The sequence below is a fragment of the Megalobrama amblycephala genome, linkage group LG22 (assembly GCF_018812025.1).
Source record: "Megalobrama amblycephala isolate DHTTF-2021 linkage group LG22, ASM1881202v1, whole genome shotgun sequence".
NCBI lineage: Eukaryota > Metazoa > Chordata > Actinopteri > Cypriniformes > Xenocyprididae > Megalobrama > Megalobrama amblycephala.
In genome coordinates, this window is record NC_063065.1 from 21,788,843 (window position 1) to 21,805,007 (window position 16,165).

The window sequence follows — 16,165 nt, forward strand, 5'->3', positions numbered from 1 at the left end:
TTGTGAATTACTTGGGGTCTCGATGGAAACAGGAAGATGAATAATTCACCTCTCTTGCTTGGTCTTGAAGGCCAAACACACTGATCTCATACAGGACACGGGAGTGAAGCAAGAAATGCACTCCGCTGCAGATGGATGAGGCAGGTTTGGCCACATTCTGAACTCCCAAACATTCCTGCGGGGATGAGAGCAGCAAGTTAGGGTGGGGATATTACCATCTACAGAGTTCAAGGGTCACCAACACCCAATGTGGAGTGTAATAGAACTGCCAGGAAATGAAATGGCAATTCAATGTATCGTACACACAACCATTACAAAGGGTAACCCCTGCAAAAGGAAGAACTCTTAACCACTCTTAACTTAAGCTGGAAGTACCAGTCCAAAAGATGCTTTGGAATATAAAGTACAATACTTTTGTACAATTTTAAACATATATACACTACTGTTCAGAGGTTTGGGGTTGGTAAGATTTTTTTTAATGTTTTTAAAAGATGTCTGTTATGGTTATCAAGGCTGCATTTATTTATTCAAAGATGTAGTAAAAACATTTACTCAAATATCTGTGCTGCCTAATATTATTGTGGAAACTGTGTTTCTTCATGTTGTCTTCATAAATCTTTTATAACATTATAAATGCATTTTTCTTTTGATTAATTTAATGCATCCTTTGTACACTAAAATTATTAATTTCTAGTTGAACTTATCTGAGATATGCATGTCTATATATTAGGGCTGTCAATGTCAGAATGTCCTCTCACACACACGACGCACAGAAAAACGCGGGCCAGAATCGTGCGCATGGACGTTGCGCCAGAATCGAGTTCTCTGTCAATAACACACACAATAATGCCAAAAATGTCTGTTCTGTCTAGGATCCTCATAAGAACAGCCTTGAATGAGTTAAATCCAGTCTTAAAAATGAAAGTAAAGAGTTGTGAGAAAGTGGGACGCATGTGAGATTCGCATCATGTAATTTGGGGGGGGTCCAATTTCATTGAGACACCAGTAGCAGTATTAGTATCAGTGATACTGGCCTTCATTCATAAAAAGATCCTATTAAACAAGTATTTAAAATATACTGTCTTTATGATGTTTTAATTTGGAGATTAACTGTGAAATTATTACATTATAAAATATATTAAAAACGTATATAAAAATGTGAGTGCTTTTAATTGCGATTAATCAAGATTGACAGCACTAAAATATTATATATATATATATATATATATATATATATATATATATATATATATATAGTGCTGTCAATCAATTAAAATTTTAAATCAGATTAATTGCACACTTATTGTGAAGGTAAACTACCAGCAAAGTAAACAATCAGATCAAAAAACTATTTTCTGCAACATTTTTTCAAGGACACCAAATAAATAAGTCCATATAATTCATAAATGTATGCACACCAAAGACCCCATGAAAAAAAACATTAAAGAAAATATATACACGGTTTGTTGTTTGTGCAACAGACTCTCACGCACTTACTGTACAACTACAAAATTGTGCTCTTCAGAAACAATATGACAGAATATGACAAACCTCGTGTTTTAAAGCAAAACACACACTGGAATGAATAATTCACTAAAAACGCAACATGAGTCTCTATTTTCTCTCATATCTCTGATGTAATCAGCCTGGTCTTCTCTACATTAGCGCTGTTTTGGACTGATTGAATGAATTTGATTACTGGATCACTGAAAACTCGTGTAATTGAGTCCAGTTCATAAAAATCTTGTGTTCATGAATGTATAGTGGCTGTAATCTGAATTGTGGTCTAGAAAACACTGCCCTAGCAGGTGGCTGTCCAGCAAATCAACCACCTAACGAATGTTAGATAAGTTAATGAACATCTTTGACCCTATAAAAAACATACACAGCAAAAACCAGAAGATGGTTCAGCTGGAATTTTCAGTTCTAAAACTAGGTGAACTTTTTCCCTGTCTTTTCTGTCACTTATCTACTGGAAGTGGCTCAAAATAAGCCCTAGCTCCCCAATTTCCAGTGCACATCTTGTACCTTCAAAATGCTCAGAGTGCTGGAGTAGGTTTCCACCTTCACCGGGGACAGAGGGTGAGACAAAAGCTTCAGAAATATCTTCTGACTCTCAGACTGCAGGAGCGGGCTTGCTTGTGCAAATTTCCACCTACAAAGAGACATGATTTTACAGATTTTTATAGGATGACACCTCTTCCACAGTGCCAGACAAAACAGCAGATGTCAATGGCGTTTTTACTGTTTCTATAATTGTGAGAAACGTACAGGTAGGAGCAAATCTGGACGCATTCCTTCACCATCGGTAGGTGCTGATGGCATGGAAAAGCATCTATTCCTTGGTCAGCGAGCTCCAAAAGTTCATGCCAATTCTTATCGCCCTGTAATGAAAAATTTCACTTGAACCACTTTTACTTAAAATTTGACACAAGGGTGAATAAAATAATCTTTTAGTAAGCTGACATTATGTACAATGTATATATTTTACTTCGAATATATACAAATGTCATTTAGTCTTTTAGTTTGTCAAGTGATTTTAAGCACATTTTTTGAAGAGTGCGCATGTGCGTACGTGCTCTGGTACATAAGAACGAGCATATGATTGAATCTGGAAATTAAAGGTGCTAAAGAGATTCTTTTTGTCGACTGAGTTTTTGAAATGAGCGCATGGGTAAGAACAACCCCCCTCCTTCACAGCTCATTTAGAGGGAACGCCTCCCAAAACTCGTGCACGAGTATCGGAACACAAGTGTTTAGCACCGGCATTCGCTGTGTTATTAAGCCGGGTACACATTTAACGACTAGCTAAAACATTCTGACTATGCTCAACATACAGCGATTGTTTCCTGCTCCTGAAGCAGATTTATATACTTTCACATGTAATTTGAACACCGACTGTAATCGCAGACTGAAAGCAACTGGCTCTGACTGGACGCGTTTGAACGCGATCAGTCATAAGTATCAATTTACATTCATAATCGGCCTTACAATCGTTAAGTGTGTGCGCGACTTAAAGCCGTGGATTCATTATGTTGGACTCACCGCAGGTGAACTCATAATCTGCAGTTGTTACTCCTGTCTCCTGACAAAAACATTGCATGCAGCGCCTGTGGAGTGTGGAAAGTTACTGGAGCGCGCAGCCGCGCGTCTCTCACATGGATCGTCATGGCAGTGATTGACAAGCCAGAGGGCCAATCCGCACACGTCTCTCACAAGGAACGTCATGGCAGTGATTGACAAGCCAGAGGGCCAATCGTTTACGCGATGATCGCGTAAACGATTGGCTGATGTTTTTAAGGCCCTACCTCGTGCACAGATGATGTATATTAATATTATTACTTTCAGTGCACCTAATAAATAGTCTTTTATCAGTTAGTAAAGACAGTTTCAAGTAATATTGCAAAAATGTATAAAACAAAACATCCTCTTTAGCACCTTTAAGCAAAATAACTGAGAAAAATGATTGTAGTACTCAGATTCCATGTCCGTAATTTATAGCAAAAAAATCTAGAATTAATTAGATCTCAAAGGGATTCATTTATAGAAGTTATTACTCCACAACCTGCGTGACATCATTCAACAACGTGGTTGAACGACAGGTTTGAGACGATACGGTTTCAGGAAACAGTCATGACTAGCTAGTTGATTTTGTTCAACGATGCATCGTACTATGGTAGTGAAGCAGTGAGTTACGTTGCTGTATGGGAAACGCAGCCCAGAATTTTAATACCAGTGGATTCATTGAATTAAGACATGCACTGAAAGAAATATATTCTTCTAGCTACAAGTTTGTCATTCTTGAAAGATCCAATCATTACCTCAGCCTTAAGCAAATCACAAAATGACTCAAAACAAAAAAGTTACGATAGCCTTTTCTTCCCTATTGTGATGTATTTTCAAATGAAACAGATTCTCGAACAAGAAAAAAATGTAGACAGGACTTGATTTTGTCCATCAGAAATTGACTAGACCATTGGATCACTGTGGTTTGCTATAGCTGTGATTTCATGTGAGCCAGTAAACGCGTCAACAGAGAAGAGAAGAGATGCAAGGGGGAGGGCAAGTTCTTTTGATTAAAAATTACAAGGGCACATGAATTATGCTGTGCACGGATAAATCGTTTAACATAAATACTACAATATCCCTTAAAAAAAATAAGAACTGTTCATTTTGATTTCAAGGTGACTTTCATTTATTTAGATAATAGTGGTTTAAATATTTACTACATGCCTCAATAATAAATCCACTAGAAGAAATGTATTCTTCTAGCAGATATCCTACATGTTAGTAGTTCTTGAAAATGTCCAATTATTACCTCAGCCTGTGCATCCTTTAAAAAGGTGCATGTAGCCTCCATGCAGTGAGAAACACGGGATACTCTACGATACAGGCTGTATCTTTCAAAGCAAGCCTGCTCTAGGTACGCCACGGCTGACTCATGGATGAGGGGGTACGCCACACTGAAGGATGCATCAAGACACAAGAGGAAAATGGCAGCCACTGTACTTTCCGGAAGGTTATCTCCAGCCTGTTTGTAAAGACAACACATATAAGGTAATAAACACACATATGTGCACTAAACACTAATGAATTTGTCCATAATTACAGCTCTGTCCTTAGGTCTAAAGCTTAACTGAACGATTGACCCTTTCACAGCAACTTCTGGTGTGTTTCACACTCTCATTTGTTTTAATAATGACCATGAAGGACACGGCCATATGTCCACAGTGGCACGGCTTATTAATGTCTAAGAATGGCACAGCCATATGCTCACTCACCTTCTCCACAGGTAACAAGGTTTGCAGGAGACGTATTGTGAAAATGGCAGTGCCCGTGAAGACCATTCGGTGGTGGATCAGAGATGATTCTGGCTGTTCAGAGGAAGTCATGCCATGGTGGTAGCACATAACGTCTCCCAACGTCTCTATACATGCCTGTAATTTCTCCCTCTTTTACGAGACGAAAAAAAAAAAAGCATAAGTACAAAGAGACTTATTGATCTCATGTCATTTTCCTGCCAGCAGGGGGCAGCAAGAGTCCTGTGCATTTCAAAGAAAGTTTTCAGATGACAGCAGTTTTTCAAGATAAAATGCCATGAGCGTGTATTAAAGATCAATGAGGAAGGGAGGCATGCCGTGAAATATACATAATCATATGCGGCAGGGAACGTTCTCATAGGTATCCACACACACTACGCACAATGAGTTCGTTAAGCACAAAGATTTCTAGAGGCAATAAACATCACTGGACGAGGCAAATCAGTGTAATGCGACCTACATAATCCTTTGTATGCAATGCATTGATGTGATTTTATGTAAAATACTCATAAGCTGAATGAGATAAACTTTGCATAATGATAATAGTAAAACAGTACAGTACGATTTCTGATCAATGCCCAAATATCTACATGTAATAACACAATATATTGTATGTTAACATTAGTTTAACATTATGAACTAACATTAATTTGAAAAGTGTTCATTTATTTAATATAATGTAATGTAATAATAACATAACGCTGACAAAGATTGTTAGTTATAACTTAATGTTGACATATTAGGTAACACTTTAAAAATGAGGCTCAAAACATTAACATTAGTTAATGCATGAGGTAAAAACAATTACTTAAAGTTAATTTAGAAATATTGTATTGTTCATTGTTAATGTTCATTCATTCATTACATTAACTAATGTTAACTTGAAATGTTACAAATGTATGAATACATTAACATTAAGCAAGACTAATAAATACCTTAAATTAATGATTGTTCATTGTTATTTCACGTTAGCTATTGCTTTACCTAATGCTATGAATAGAGACTTATTGAAACGACTCACAGCTTATTGTATTTTTTTAACCAACACAAATTATTTAGACGGAAACAGCAGATGTATTTAGTTGTCAGGAGCAAAGAGGGAATTCTAAGTGGTGAACCTGGCCTGAAAAACAACGGTCGTGCCATGACTGATTTGCGCTGATAGCTTAACGTTCTACAATGACCATCTGTCCCTCAGAGTAAGTGGAGTGGGTGAGACGAAGCGGCGACAGGTGTGTGTTTGTATGCACTAATGCAGACATCAGCCTCATGGCTGTGGATCTGCACCGTGGAGGAGGGCTGTTAAAGACACTTGCCAGCTCTGTCGCAGTCAGGCTGTGCTCGTCCCACACCTCGGGGGCTACGCTGTCTCCCAGCAGCCCCTGCGCCTCTGCCAGCAGCTCTAGAACCCGTTGGAAAACCTTCAGGCTCTCTGAGAAGGCGGGGATGAGAGGGGGAAAAAAGAAAAAAAAAGAAAAAGAGGAATATTATGAGCGATGGAAGCACACGTGTGAGGGGAACGGCAGCAGCTGTAGCTGCGTTTGAAACAGGAAAGAGGGTTTAAGAGGACTCTCACCTGTCCTGATGAGAGGGAGCGCGTGCTCCACGGCCGCCACGGCGAATCTAGCCAGGCTCCACTGCTGCAGCTGCAGCTCCAGTGAGTCTTCTGCTTCCATCTCCGGGGGGAGCTCCGGGTGGGGCTGTGGATGGGGAGACTGCTGGGCTGGCCTGGGGGGAGCCCCTCTCTGACTGCTGCTACCGCTGTACAGCACAAATCAAAAAGAATCCTTAATTGCTAACGACATGAATGTTTGTGAGCAATATTTAAAAAAGATTTTAAGGCAGTGACGAATACGATCACTATATTTAGTTCTCATCTTTTCCAACATAAACCTAAATTTAGTCATTAAAAAGCCATATTGCACACTTTTGTAGTTTTTTTTTTTAATTATTTTAAGTCTACTTATATATACACTGACATTTAAAAATCTGGTGTAAGTAAGATTTTCTTATGTTTTTGAAACAAGTATCTAATGCTCAGCAAGGCTGCATATATTTGACAAAGAAAAACAGTAATTTGACAAATATTATCACAATTGGAATGCGTATATTTTGTTTTGGTTTGGTTCTGGTCTGTTTCTGTTCCGTGCTTGTGTATGTTCACCTCATTCACTATTCAGTAATAGTGACTTATGTCACTACTGACAGCTGCGGAATACGGAATTCATTTGGCACGCGACTCTCAAATTGCATTCAGGGTATTCTTTAGCTGTTGAGCATACATCAGTTGTACACTTATTATTGCAGTGCATTGTGGGACTGAATGAGTGCACTCGATATCATCCACTATGGTTTCGGACACCCCTAGAAATGGCTGTCCCCTCAAATAGTGCCCTATTTAAGGGTACAGGGGGTGGACACAGCCCCAGTTTCTTCATATGTGCCAATTAGCCTAATTAAGTTCATCTGTTATTCACTGAGTTGATTGGTTCATTGATTCTCTGGGTTTCCTTCAGCTCTTTGTCAGTTCTCGTTGCATTATGTTTGGTTGTTCTGTTCATGTTCGTGTCAACTGTGACAACAATTTATATTTTAATATATTTTAAAATGTAATTTATTCGTGATGGCAAAGCTGAATTTTCATCAGCCATTATTCCAGTCTACATGATTCTTCAGAAATCATTCTAATATGCTGATTTGGTGCTCAAGAAACATTTCTTATTATTATCAATGAAGTAAACAGTGCTGCTTAATATTTTTGTGGAAACCCCTGTAACAATATAAATGTCTTTACTGTAACTTTTGATAAATTTAATGCATCCTTGCGGAATAAAACTATTAATTTCTTTAAAAATAAAATCATACTGACCCCAAAAAGTTGAACTTTAAAGGTGCACTATAAAGGATTTTCAAAAACAAAAAGCAAATTATAGACTCAAAAGAAGTGCCTCTTAATTATTACTTATGGTCCACTCGAGGTGTGCGGTGATGTTTGTATCTACAGAGACACTGCCCTGTGCCTGTACTTTCATATTTTCTTCTTGAAGTCCTGTGCTTGGGACGATTCTGAGTTGCAGCCTGGGGTGCATCTAAGGCTATCCCGTCTGGTCCAAGCCAACAGAAGGTCTACTGTGTCATACAAAATTTTAATGATGGTTACGGGAGGAATGTGTCAACACACAGTGCATCACACTGTGTATGAGAATGCATAGCCGCACACAAATCAGAGTGCCTATAATGACCACTGTGCACCATCGAAAGCACCTCCATTGGAGTAGTGGAAAAAGGTGGCCTGGTCAGATGAGTCCCGTTTTCTTTTACATCACGTGGACGGCCGTGTATGTGTGCGCCATTTACCTGTGGAAGTGATGCCATCAGGATGAATTGTGGGATGACGACAAACTGGTGGAGGGAGTGTGATGCTCTGGGCAATGTTCTGCTGGGAAACCCTGGGTCGGCCATTCATGTGGATGTAAATTTGACACGTGCCACCTACCTAAACATTGTTGCAGACCAGGTACAACTAGGGCTGCACGATTAATCGCATGAGATTGTCATGCGTGGCTCGTCAGTAAAGCCGGTTCTGTGATTAGCGGTAAATGTCCATCACCTGCTTTCAAATGGAGTGGCATTTAATAGACAGAGCCGTAGTTCACTGAAAAGCCACGCAATATCGCGTTCATATCGCAGATGAATCGCCTTCGATAATGAACGCGATATAGCGTGGCTTTTCAGTGAACTACGGCTCTGTATATTAAGTGCCGCTCCATTTGAAAGCAGGTGATGGACATTTACCGCTAATCACAGAACCGGCTTTACTGATGAGACACGCATGACAATCGCATGCGATTAATCGTGCAGCCCTAGGTACAACCCTTCATGATAATGGAATAATGAATATTGCACCCTGCCACACTGCACATATTGTTCAGGAACAGTTTGAGAAACATGATGAAGAGTTCAAGGTGTTATCCTGGCCTCCAAATTCCCTGGATCTCAATCCAATTGAGCATCTGCGGGATATGCTGGACCAACAAGTTTCAATCCACGGCAGCTCCACCTCGCAATCAACAGGACTTAAAAGGATCTGCTGCTAATGTTTTGGTGCCAGATACCACAGCACACCTTCAGGGGTCTAGTGGAGTCCATGCCTCAGGGGGTTGGTGTTGTTTTGGCAGCACGCAGAGGACCAACATATTAGGCAGGTGGTCTTAAGGTTTGGGTCATCGGTGTATATTATGTCAGGGGAGAGGGCTTGTGCTTCTGGCGGTGTTCTGGCCACGAGGACGGGCCAAGTTTGAGTGTTGCGTTTACAAACTTTACCTGAAAATCCTGAATAGTGCACCTTGCATGTCTTGTAGAAAAAAAATGATTTAGTTTAGCATGACTATTTTCCACCCTCCTCTCTAAACCCCTTGAATTAAATGGGCTGTGTTTTTATTTCTATATGTAAATGATCTCTGGGTAAGGATTTTTATAATTAAAATAAATATTTAAAAACATGATAATAAAATAATTGCATGGGAGGGAGCTTTGTGTTATGGACATTATATCTAACAGACAGTTTTATTTCAAAAATGAAAAAGGAAAATCCTGTTTTTAATTTAATTTAAAGGTAGAGAACAAAGCTAAGCACCTAGAAGAAGCAGCATCTCCGTCCTGGCCATCCCCGCGTACCCGCTGAACGGGTCGGCCCACCACAGAGGGTCTGGGGGAACCTTCCTCTGGGGAAGAAACCCCAGACCGCTGGGTACCCCTTACGTCATGAGGGTAGGAGATAGAGGAGTTCTGAGAAACAGGGTCTAAAGAGATGAAATAATAAGACAGATATTGATTCAGCATTTTCAGAAAATTCTCAAACTTTAAACTGCTGAACAATACACTACTGTTCAAAAGTCATGTGGTCAGTAAGGTTTTTTTTTAAAGAAATGTATATTTTTATAAAGGATGGATTAAAGGTGCCATCGAACGTTTTTTTACAAGATGTAATATAAGTCTAAGGTGTCCCCTGAATGTGTCTGTGAAGTTTCAGCTCAAAATACCCCATAGATTTTTTTTTATTAATTTTTTAACTGCCTATTTTGGGGAATAATGAGAAATGCGCTGATTCAGGCTGCGGCCCCTTTAATTGCTCGCGCTCTCCGCTCCCTCCAGAGCTCTCGACTCTATCATTGCATAAACAAAGTTCACACAGCTAATATAACCCTCAAAATGGATCTTTACAAAGGGTTCGTCATGCATGCTGCATGCATATATCGGATTATGTGAATATTGTATTTATTTGGATGTTTACATTTGATTCTGAATGAGTTTGAGGCTATGCTCCGTGGCTAACGGCTAATGCTACACTGTTGGAGAGATTTATAAAGAATGAAGTTGTGTTTATGGATTATACAGACTGCAAGTGTTTAAAAATGAAAATAATGACGGCTCTTGTCTCTGTGAATACAGTAAGAAACGATGGTAACTTTAACCACATTTAACAGTACATTAGCAACATGCTAACGAAACATTTAGAAAGACAGTTTACAAATATCACTAAAAATATCATGTAATCATGGATCATGTCAGTTATTATTGCTCCATCTGCCATTTTTCGCTATTGTCCTTGCTTGCTTACCTAGTCTGATGATTCAGCTGTGCACAGATCCAGACGTTAATATTGGCTGCCCTTGTGTAATGCCTTGAACATGAGCTGGCATATGCAAATATTGGGGGCGTACATATTAATGAGCCCGACTGTTACGTAAGGAGGAGGAAGCAATGGAGCTTGAGACTCACTGTATGTCATTTCCATATATGAACTCTTGTTATTTAACTATGCCGAGGTAAATTCAATTTTTAATTCTAGGGCACCTTTAAATTGATCAAAAGTGACAGTAAAAACATTTATAATTTTACAAAAGTTTAACATTACAAAAGGTTTCTATTTTAAATAAATGCTGTTATTTTAACTTTCTATTTGTGAAAGAATCTTGAAAAAATGTTTTATGATTTCCACGACAATATTAAGCAGCACAACTGTTTTCAATAATAATAAGAAATGTTTCTTAAACACCAAATCAGCATATTAGAATGATTTCTAATGTGACACTGAAGACTGGAGTATTGATGTAGAAAATTCAACTTTGCATCAAAGGAATAAATTACATTTTAAACTAGAAAATACAAAACAGTTATTTTAAATTGTAAAATATATCACAATATTACTGTTTTTACTGTATGAGAGCAAGAGACTTCCTTTTAAAACATAATAAAAAAATAGGTAGTACTTTATTTTATAGGCCTATTCTCCATGTACATACTATGTACTTATTATAGTAATTACAATAACTCAGTAATAACTAGGTACTAACCCTGAACCTACCCCTAAACCTAACCTTAACCCATGTAGTTACCTGATTACCCAGTACTTTCTTAAGTACACATAAGTGCACATACTGTAAAATAATGTACAACCAAAAAATCTTACCGACCCCAAACATCTTTAATGGTATTATTGTATATAACTGATTTTAATAGTTAAAATGCAAACTCCTGTAAAAATCTGCTCATATGAGTGAACCTCCACATTAGGACAAGTTAACGCATTCATAATAGATGGTGTTGGGTACCTTGCTTGGCTGAGCAGAAGCTTGGATCTCTGTAGAAACGTAGGCGGCTCCTCAAGTTCCTACAAAGCTGTTCCAGACAGGCCAATGCCTGCAACATCAGGTAGCTGACATCACCATCAACATTCAGGCCGAGAAGTGACAGCAGACTCTAGAGGGGAAAACAACAATATATGAAAACAGAAGTTGATGTTGTCTTGTTAACCTATAGGACATGTGTACTGTTACAACATTACAACAAAACAACTGATCCAAATGGTGCAAGTGTTTTAAGAGCAGTGATTCTACATTCAATTAGGCACTAAATAAAAGGCCACCACCTAGTACTGACTTTTAAGTTGTGTAATTTGTACCAATTTAAAATTCACTACCCCTCCAGTGGTAACAAGGGTGATTCAATAAACCTAATTGAACTGATCACTCCGAGTCAGAATCAGTGGCACCTTCAATTTTTAAACAATTATACAAAAGATCAAGAGCATTAAATAAGAACCAAAGAGAATGCTGCCAAAACCATTCAAAGCTTTATTCTAACACATTAGAATGATGAATAATTTTCATTGAGGGCATTGAGACTACATATATTAGAAAGATGATCTCAATCGCATCCATGCCAACACATTTTTTGACAGAAATACAGCTATGCTTGTCACTTGGTTTTAAACGCTTGTACTAAAATGGCTAGTGTCAGCTTGCCAGCTAATCATCACGGTACAGTCCTAGATATAAGACACGATTTGCCGCTGTCATTCCAATACTTTCCGGGACTTGAACCTATTGTACAACCAGTCAGATTCCGTGGCATTCAATTATAGAAATGGGGATTACGGAGCCCACAATATCACTTTCATCACTGTCACTCAACTTATGAAGCTCCCATCAGGGGTTAAAATAACTGACAGATTGAAGACAGAAATTAAATTTAAATCTTACTTGAACTGTACTTGGCCTTTGCAGGAATATTTCAGCGGGGAAGTCTTGCATAATGACGTCACGAAGCAGCTCACAGGTGGTTCGTACTAAGTTGTGGTCGTCGCTTCTAAGGGAACTAAAGAATGAGCGAGCAACAGGTCATTTTGGCAATCAGACATGGTAACAGCGGCAAAATTACACCAAGCAGAGGGTACTAGTACCTTTCATTTGATGACAATATATGTCGATCTGTTGTGTTCAAAGACAGCCATGGAAAAACTGAGAACTTCAAGCATCTAACAGAAGTACTGACTGCAGAGTAAAGAAATAAAAGAATGTTAAGATCTTAAATAAGATGTCTTATGTGTAAATACTTAAAACAAATGTCAAATTTCAACAATAAGGATGGTCTAAGCACCCATTTGAAGGAGTTTTGGGCTAGATGATGAACTGTTACTTGCCCAGTCAGGCTATCAGGTCTGGTGCAGGTTTGTACGACTTTCTTTCTTCACAAAATACAATAATTTGAAAAACCTCATTGACCCCCATTGTATGGACGAAAACAGCTTTTTGCTAATGTAATGAACAAAACAATGAACATTTTTCAAAACATCTTCTTTGGTGTTCCACAGATGAAAGAAAGCCATATATATATATATATATATATATATATATATATATATATATATATATATATATATATATATATATATATATATATATATATATATATATATATATATATTTTTTTTTTTTTTTTTTTTTTTTTTTTTTTTTTTTTTACTAGTGGGTGCAGGACACTATAGTTCATTTATGTAAGTGATGATAGCAAAATAAAGTAAACTGTGACATAAAAAAATTCTTTATACAGTGGACTACCAGTACAATCTGACAAAAATTTGGGACCAAAAATTATTCAGACACTTTGACCTGACCATATTTTGCTTAAGTGCTATCTGAAATAATTAAGATTTTTCTCTGTCACAGTTTAACTCTGAGTTCTTGTCATATTTTATCACCATTTTTTTTTAACTATAGCAAATAAACTGTGATATTGTGTGAAATGTTGAAGGTGTCTGAATAAATTTTGGTTTGACTGCATTATATATTATATATCAAATAAAAGCTGTTCTTGTGACATTTATATTTCTCAAAGAATCCTGAAAAAGTCTATCACAGTTTCCACAAAAATTAAGCAGCACAAATGTTTTCAACATTTCTTCAGCAGCAAATCAGCATATTAGAATGATTTCTGTAGGATCATGTGACACTGAAGACTGGAGTAATTGCAGCTAAAAATTCAGCTTTGCTAACAAAAATTACATTTTAAAATATATTCAAATAGAAAACTGTTATTTTAAATTGTAATAATATTTCACAGTAATAACGTACAATATTTTCGATCAAATAATTCCAGCCTTGATGAGCATGAGACTTTCAAAAACATAAAAAATCTTACCAACCCCAAACCTTTGAATGGTAGTGTATATAAAATTGAAATATAAATAATATACAAGTATATCTTTTTGACAGACAAAGATCTATAGCTCAAAATTGCTAAAACATTAATAAAATCTTCGGTGTATGTATATTAACATGCAAATCTGTACAATTGGTCCAACCTTGTCAGAAGAAAGAAATGACTTGTTGTCAATTCCTGACAATTCTTACCGGTGTTGATATTAGATTATTTATCACATACATTCTACAGTGAAGATTTAATGAGTTTAAGTTCTCCCTGAAAGTTAGTTAAACAAAAAGTAATTTGATGTTGATGTCACCTACATGATACTCTGGGGGTGGGAGCATCTGTCTGCTTGGGTTTACTGCACTGGAAATATCCCCTAGCCGACGAGTCCTCTTCTGAGAACACAAAAGCAGCTGTAGTTGAAAAGCAAATCAGAAACCAGCACTTTCATGCTCTCCTCTGCCTTGAATCAGACAGTCTACTCATGTTCGTTCCGAAGCTGCTGTCAGAAGGACCATGTGGCAACCTTGACATTGGTTATAATGACATCGATATCTACAGTAATCTGCAGAACAGACGGATATAAAAATCAATGTAATGTTTTTATACCTGTCTGCAGCGAGGGAACAGAGTGTGGCTCGTAGGAGGTGGTGGGTGGACAACTAGGCAGGGCCTCTGGGAGGTGGAAGAGCTGATCGAAGATGCCGTCTACGATTGTTCGGAGGCGAAGATCCACATTAGGCGAGAGCTGTGTTAGGAATTCGACAGCCCCTACCTCCCGTAGCATTTGAGCTCCGGTTGGGTGCTTTGACATGGCACGGAAACCAAAATTAGATACTACTCAAAACATGCCATCTAGTAGAATAATCTGCCTGGTTCTTTGTGTGGATACTGACATCCCCTTTCACTTTATTTCCTCCCGATCTGATTCGTAATGAATAGTGCCACTGCACTAGGCCCATTAAAACATCACTTCCTGTCATTGAGAACATTTCACTAAATGCAGCCTGACAATATAAAGACACTCAAATCCTTTTACATATATTCTGAAAGATTATCTACCTTGGACAGCATGCTGATCAACTCCAGAACTTCCTCCTGCATTGGAACCTCCGGAAAATTAAACCATTCCAGAAGGAAAACAAACAACATCTTTTCCTGGACCAGATCAGGAACAGCGATGAGATCATGATCCAGTTTGCTTCTGATATTTTTAAGAGCCCGAACTCTGATTTCCACTAAGGAGTGTCCTTATGGAGAGAAAAAGATAAAAACAATGATGTATCAATACTGCATAATGCAATGCTACAAACTATATGCATAAAATTATATGCAATTTACAAACTATATGCAAACACAGACTGCAGATCAAACACAGATCAAGTTTGTAAAAAAAAAAGTGCAGCTGGATGTTATTGTCACGATAAAAAGAAAAGTTTGACATACTTGCGAGCTCGTAACAAAGCAATCACAAATGCACGCGCAACATCACATTAGCCTTTATAGGACTTCAACACACTAAAACATGACATTTTTGCAAGATACAACAATGATATTGAGAAGTTATGCACACGTTTATACCAAATAACTGCTCAAAACATATAGCTTCACTTCTGTTTAGCTTATCAAGCTACTTCAAAATCAGCTGTTTGTTGTTTAACTTCTGAAAGTCGTCTGTCTCTCGTACTAAGCGTCTTACCTATCTTCTTTATGAGTGATGATAACTCCATAGTTTATCTCACAAGTGGAAAACAAAACAGACTGCATTTACTGTGAACAACGGCGGTTTTCGGTTAAACGTCACATCCTTGTCATCATCGCTGGCAGCAGCCCGGGTTTGTTTTCAACTAGCGCGCCACTGTGAGGCACTTCCGGTATATGTCAGAAATATCAGTTCAGAAATGCATGAAATTCACAACAGCTTGAGATATGTTTTGAAAAATAAATAATGTATTCTGTATATAATATATCTGAATATCCCCTTTGTACATTTTTGCCTTAATAATACCATTGCTCTACTGTTTTACTTTTTCTGCTGTTGCAAAATTGATAGATTAGCCTACTAAATAATCTACATGCGACCTCTTTTTACATTTTTATGTATGCTTAACATTTTTATTCTTAACAGCTTTTAATATTTTACATGGTGAACCTGCTGGAAGGCAAACTAAATATTATATGAGCTGTATTTTCTATACATTTTTATGCAGATTGCAGGTTTTGCAAGCTTGTTATTAAAACTCATATTCACAAAAGAATATTAAAAAAAAGTCTTAGAGGTTTTGAATGACATGAGAGTGAGTAAATTATTTTTATTCCTAAATATCGCTTTAAAACCGGCTACTTTAGTATTT

At 37.6% G+C, this 16,165-nt stretch overlaps 1 protein-coding gene across 5 annotated transcripts in view; it reads right to left on the reverse strand.

The window, feature by feature from the left end:
• Nucleotides 1–15,676, reverse strand: part of rttn (rotatin) — a 75,555-nt gene extending 59,879 nt beyond the window's left edge. For 3 of the 5 annotated variants that reach the window (XM_048174015.1, XM_048174017.1, XM_048174014.1), the window contains exons 1-15: nucleotides 15,511–15,676; nucleotides 14,874–15,061; nucleotides 14,421–14,616; nucleotides 14,129–14,224; nucleotides 12,565–12,655; nucleotides 12,365–12,479; nucleotides 11,435–11,582; nucleotides 9,457–9,622; nucleotides 6,397–6,581; nucleotides 6,137–6,252; nucleotides 4,782–4,952; nucleotides 4,319–4,531; nucleotides 2,272–2,384; nucleotides 2,029–2,155; nucleotides 50–175 (exon numbers count right to left, since the gene is read on the reverse strand). In XM_048174015.1, coding sequence (XP_048029972.1) covers nucleotides 50–175; nucleotides 2,029–2,155; nucleotides 2,272–2,384; nucleotides 4,319–4,531; nucleotides 4,782–4,952; nucleotides 6,137–6,252; nucleotides 6,397–6,581; nucleotides 9,457–9,622; nucleotides 11,435–11,582; nucleotides 12,365–12,479; nucleotides 12,565–12,655; nucleotides 14,129–14,224; nucleotides 14,421–14,616; nucleotides 14,874–15,061; nucleotides 15,511–15,541 — 2,082 coding nt within the window. In that variant the 5' untranslated portion in view covers nucleotides 15,542–15,676. The remainder of the gene's footprint in view (nucleotides 1–49; nucleotides 176–2,028; nucleotides 2,156–2,271; nucleotides 2,385–4,318; nucleotides 4,532–4,781; nucleotides 4,953–6,136; nucleotides 6,253–6,396; nucleotides 6,582–9,456; nucleotides 9,623–11,434; nucleotides 11,583–12,364; nucleotides 12,480–12,564; nucleotides 12,656–14,128; nucleotides 14,225–14,420; nucleotides 14,617–14,873; nucleotides 15,062–15,510) is intronic. The other 2 variants (XM_048174018.1, XM_048174016.1) reach the window with 1 other exon arrangement.
• Nucleotides 15,677–16,165: the final 489 nt, after the last annotated feature.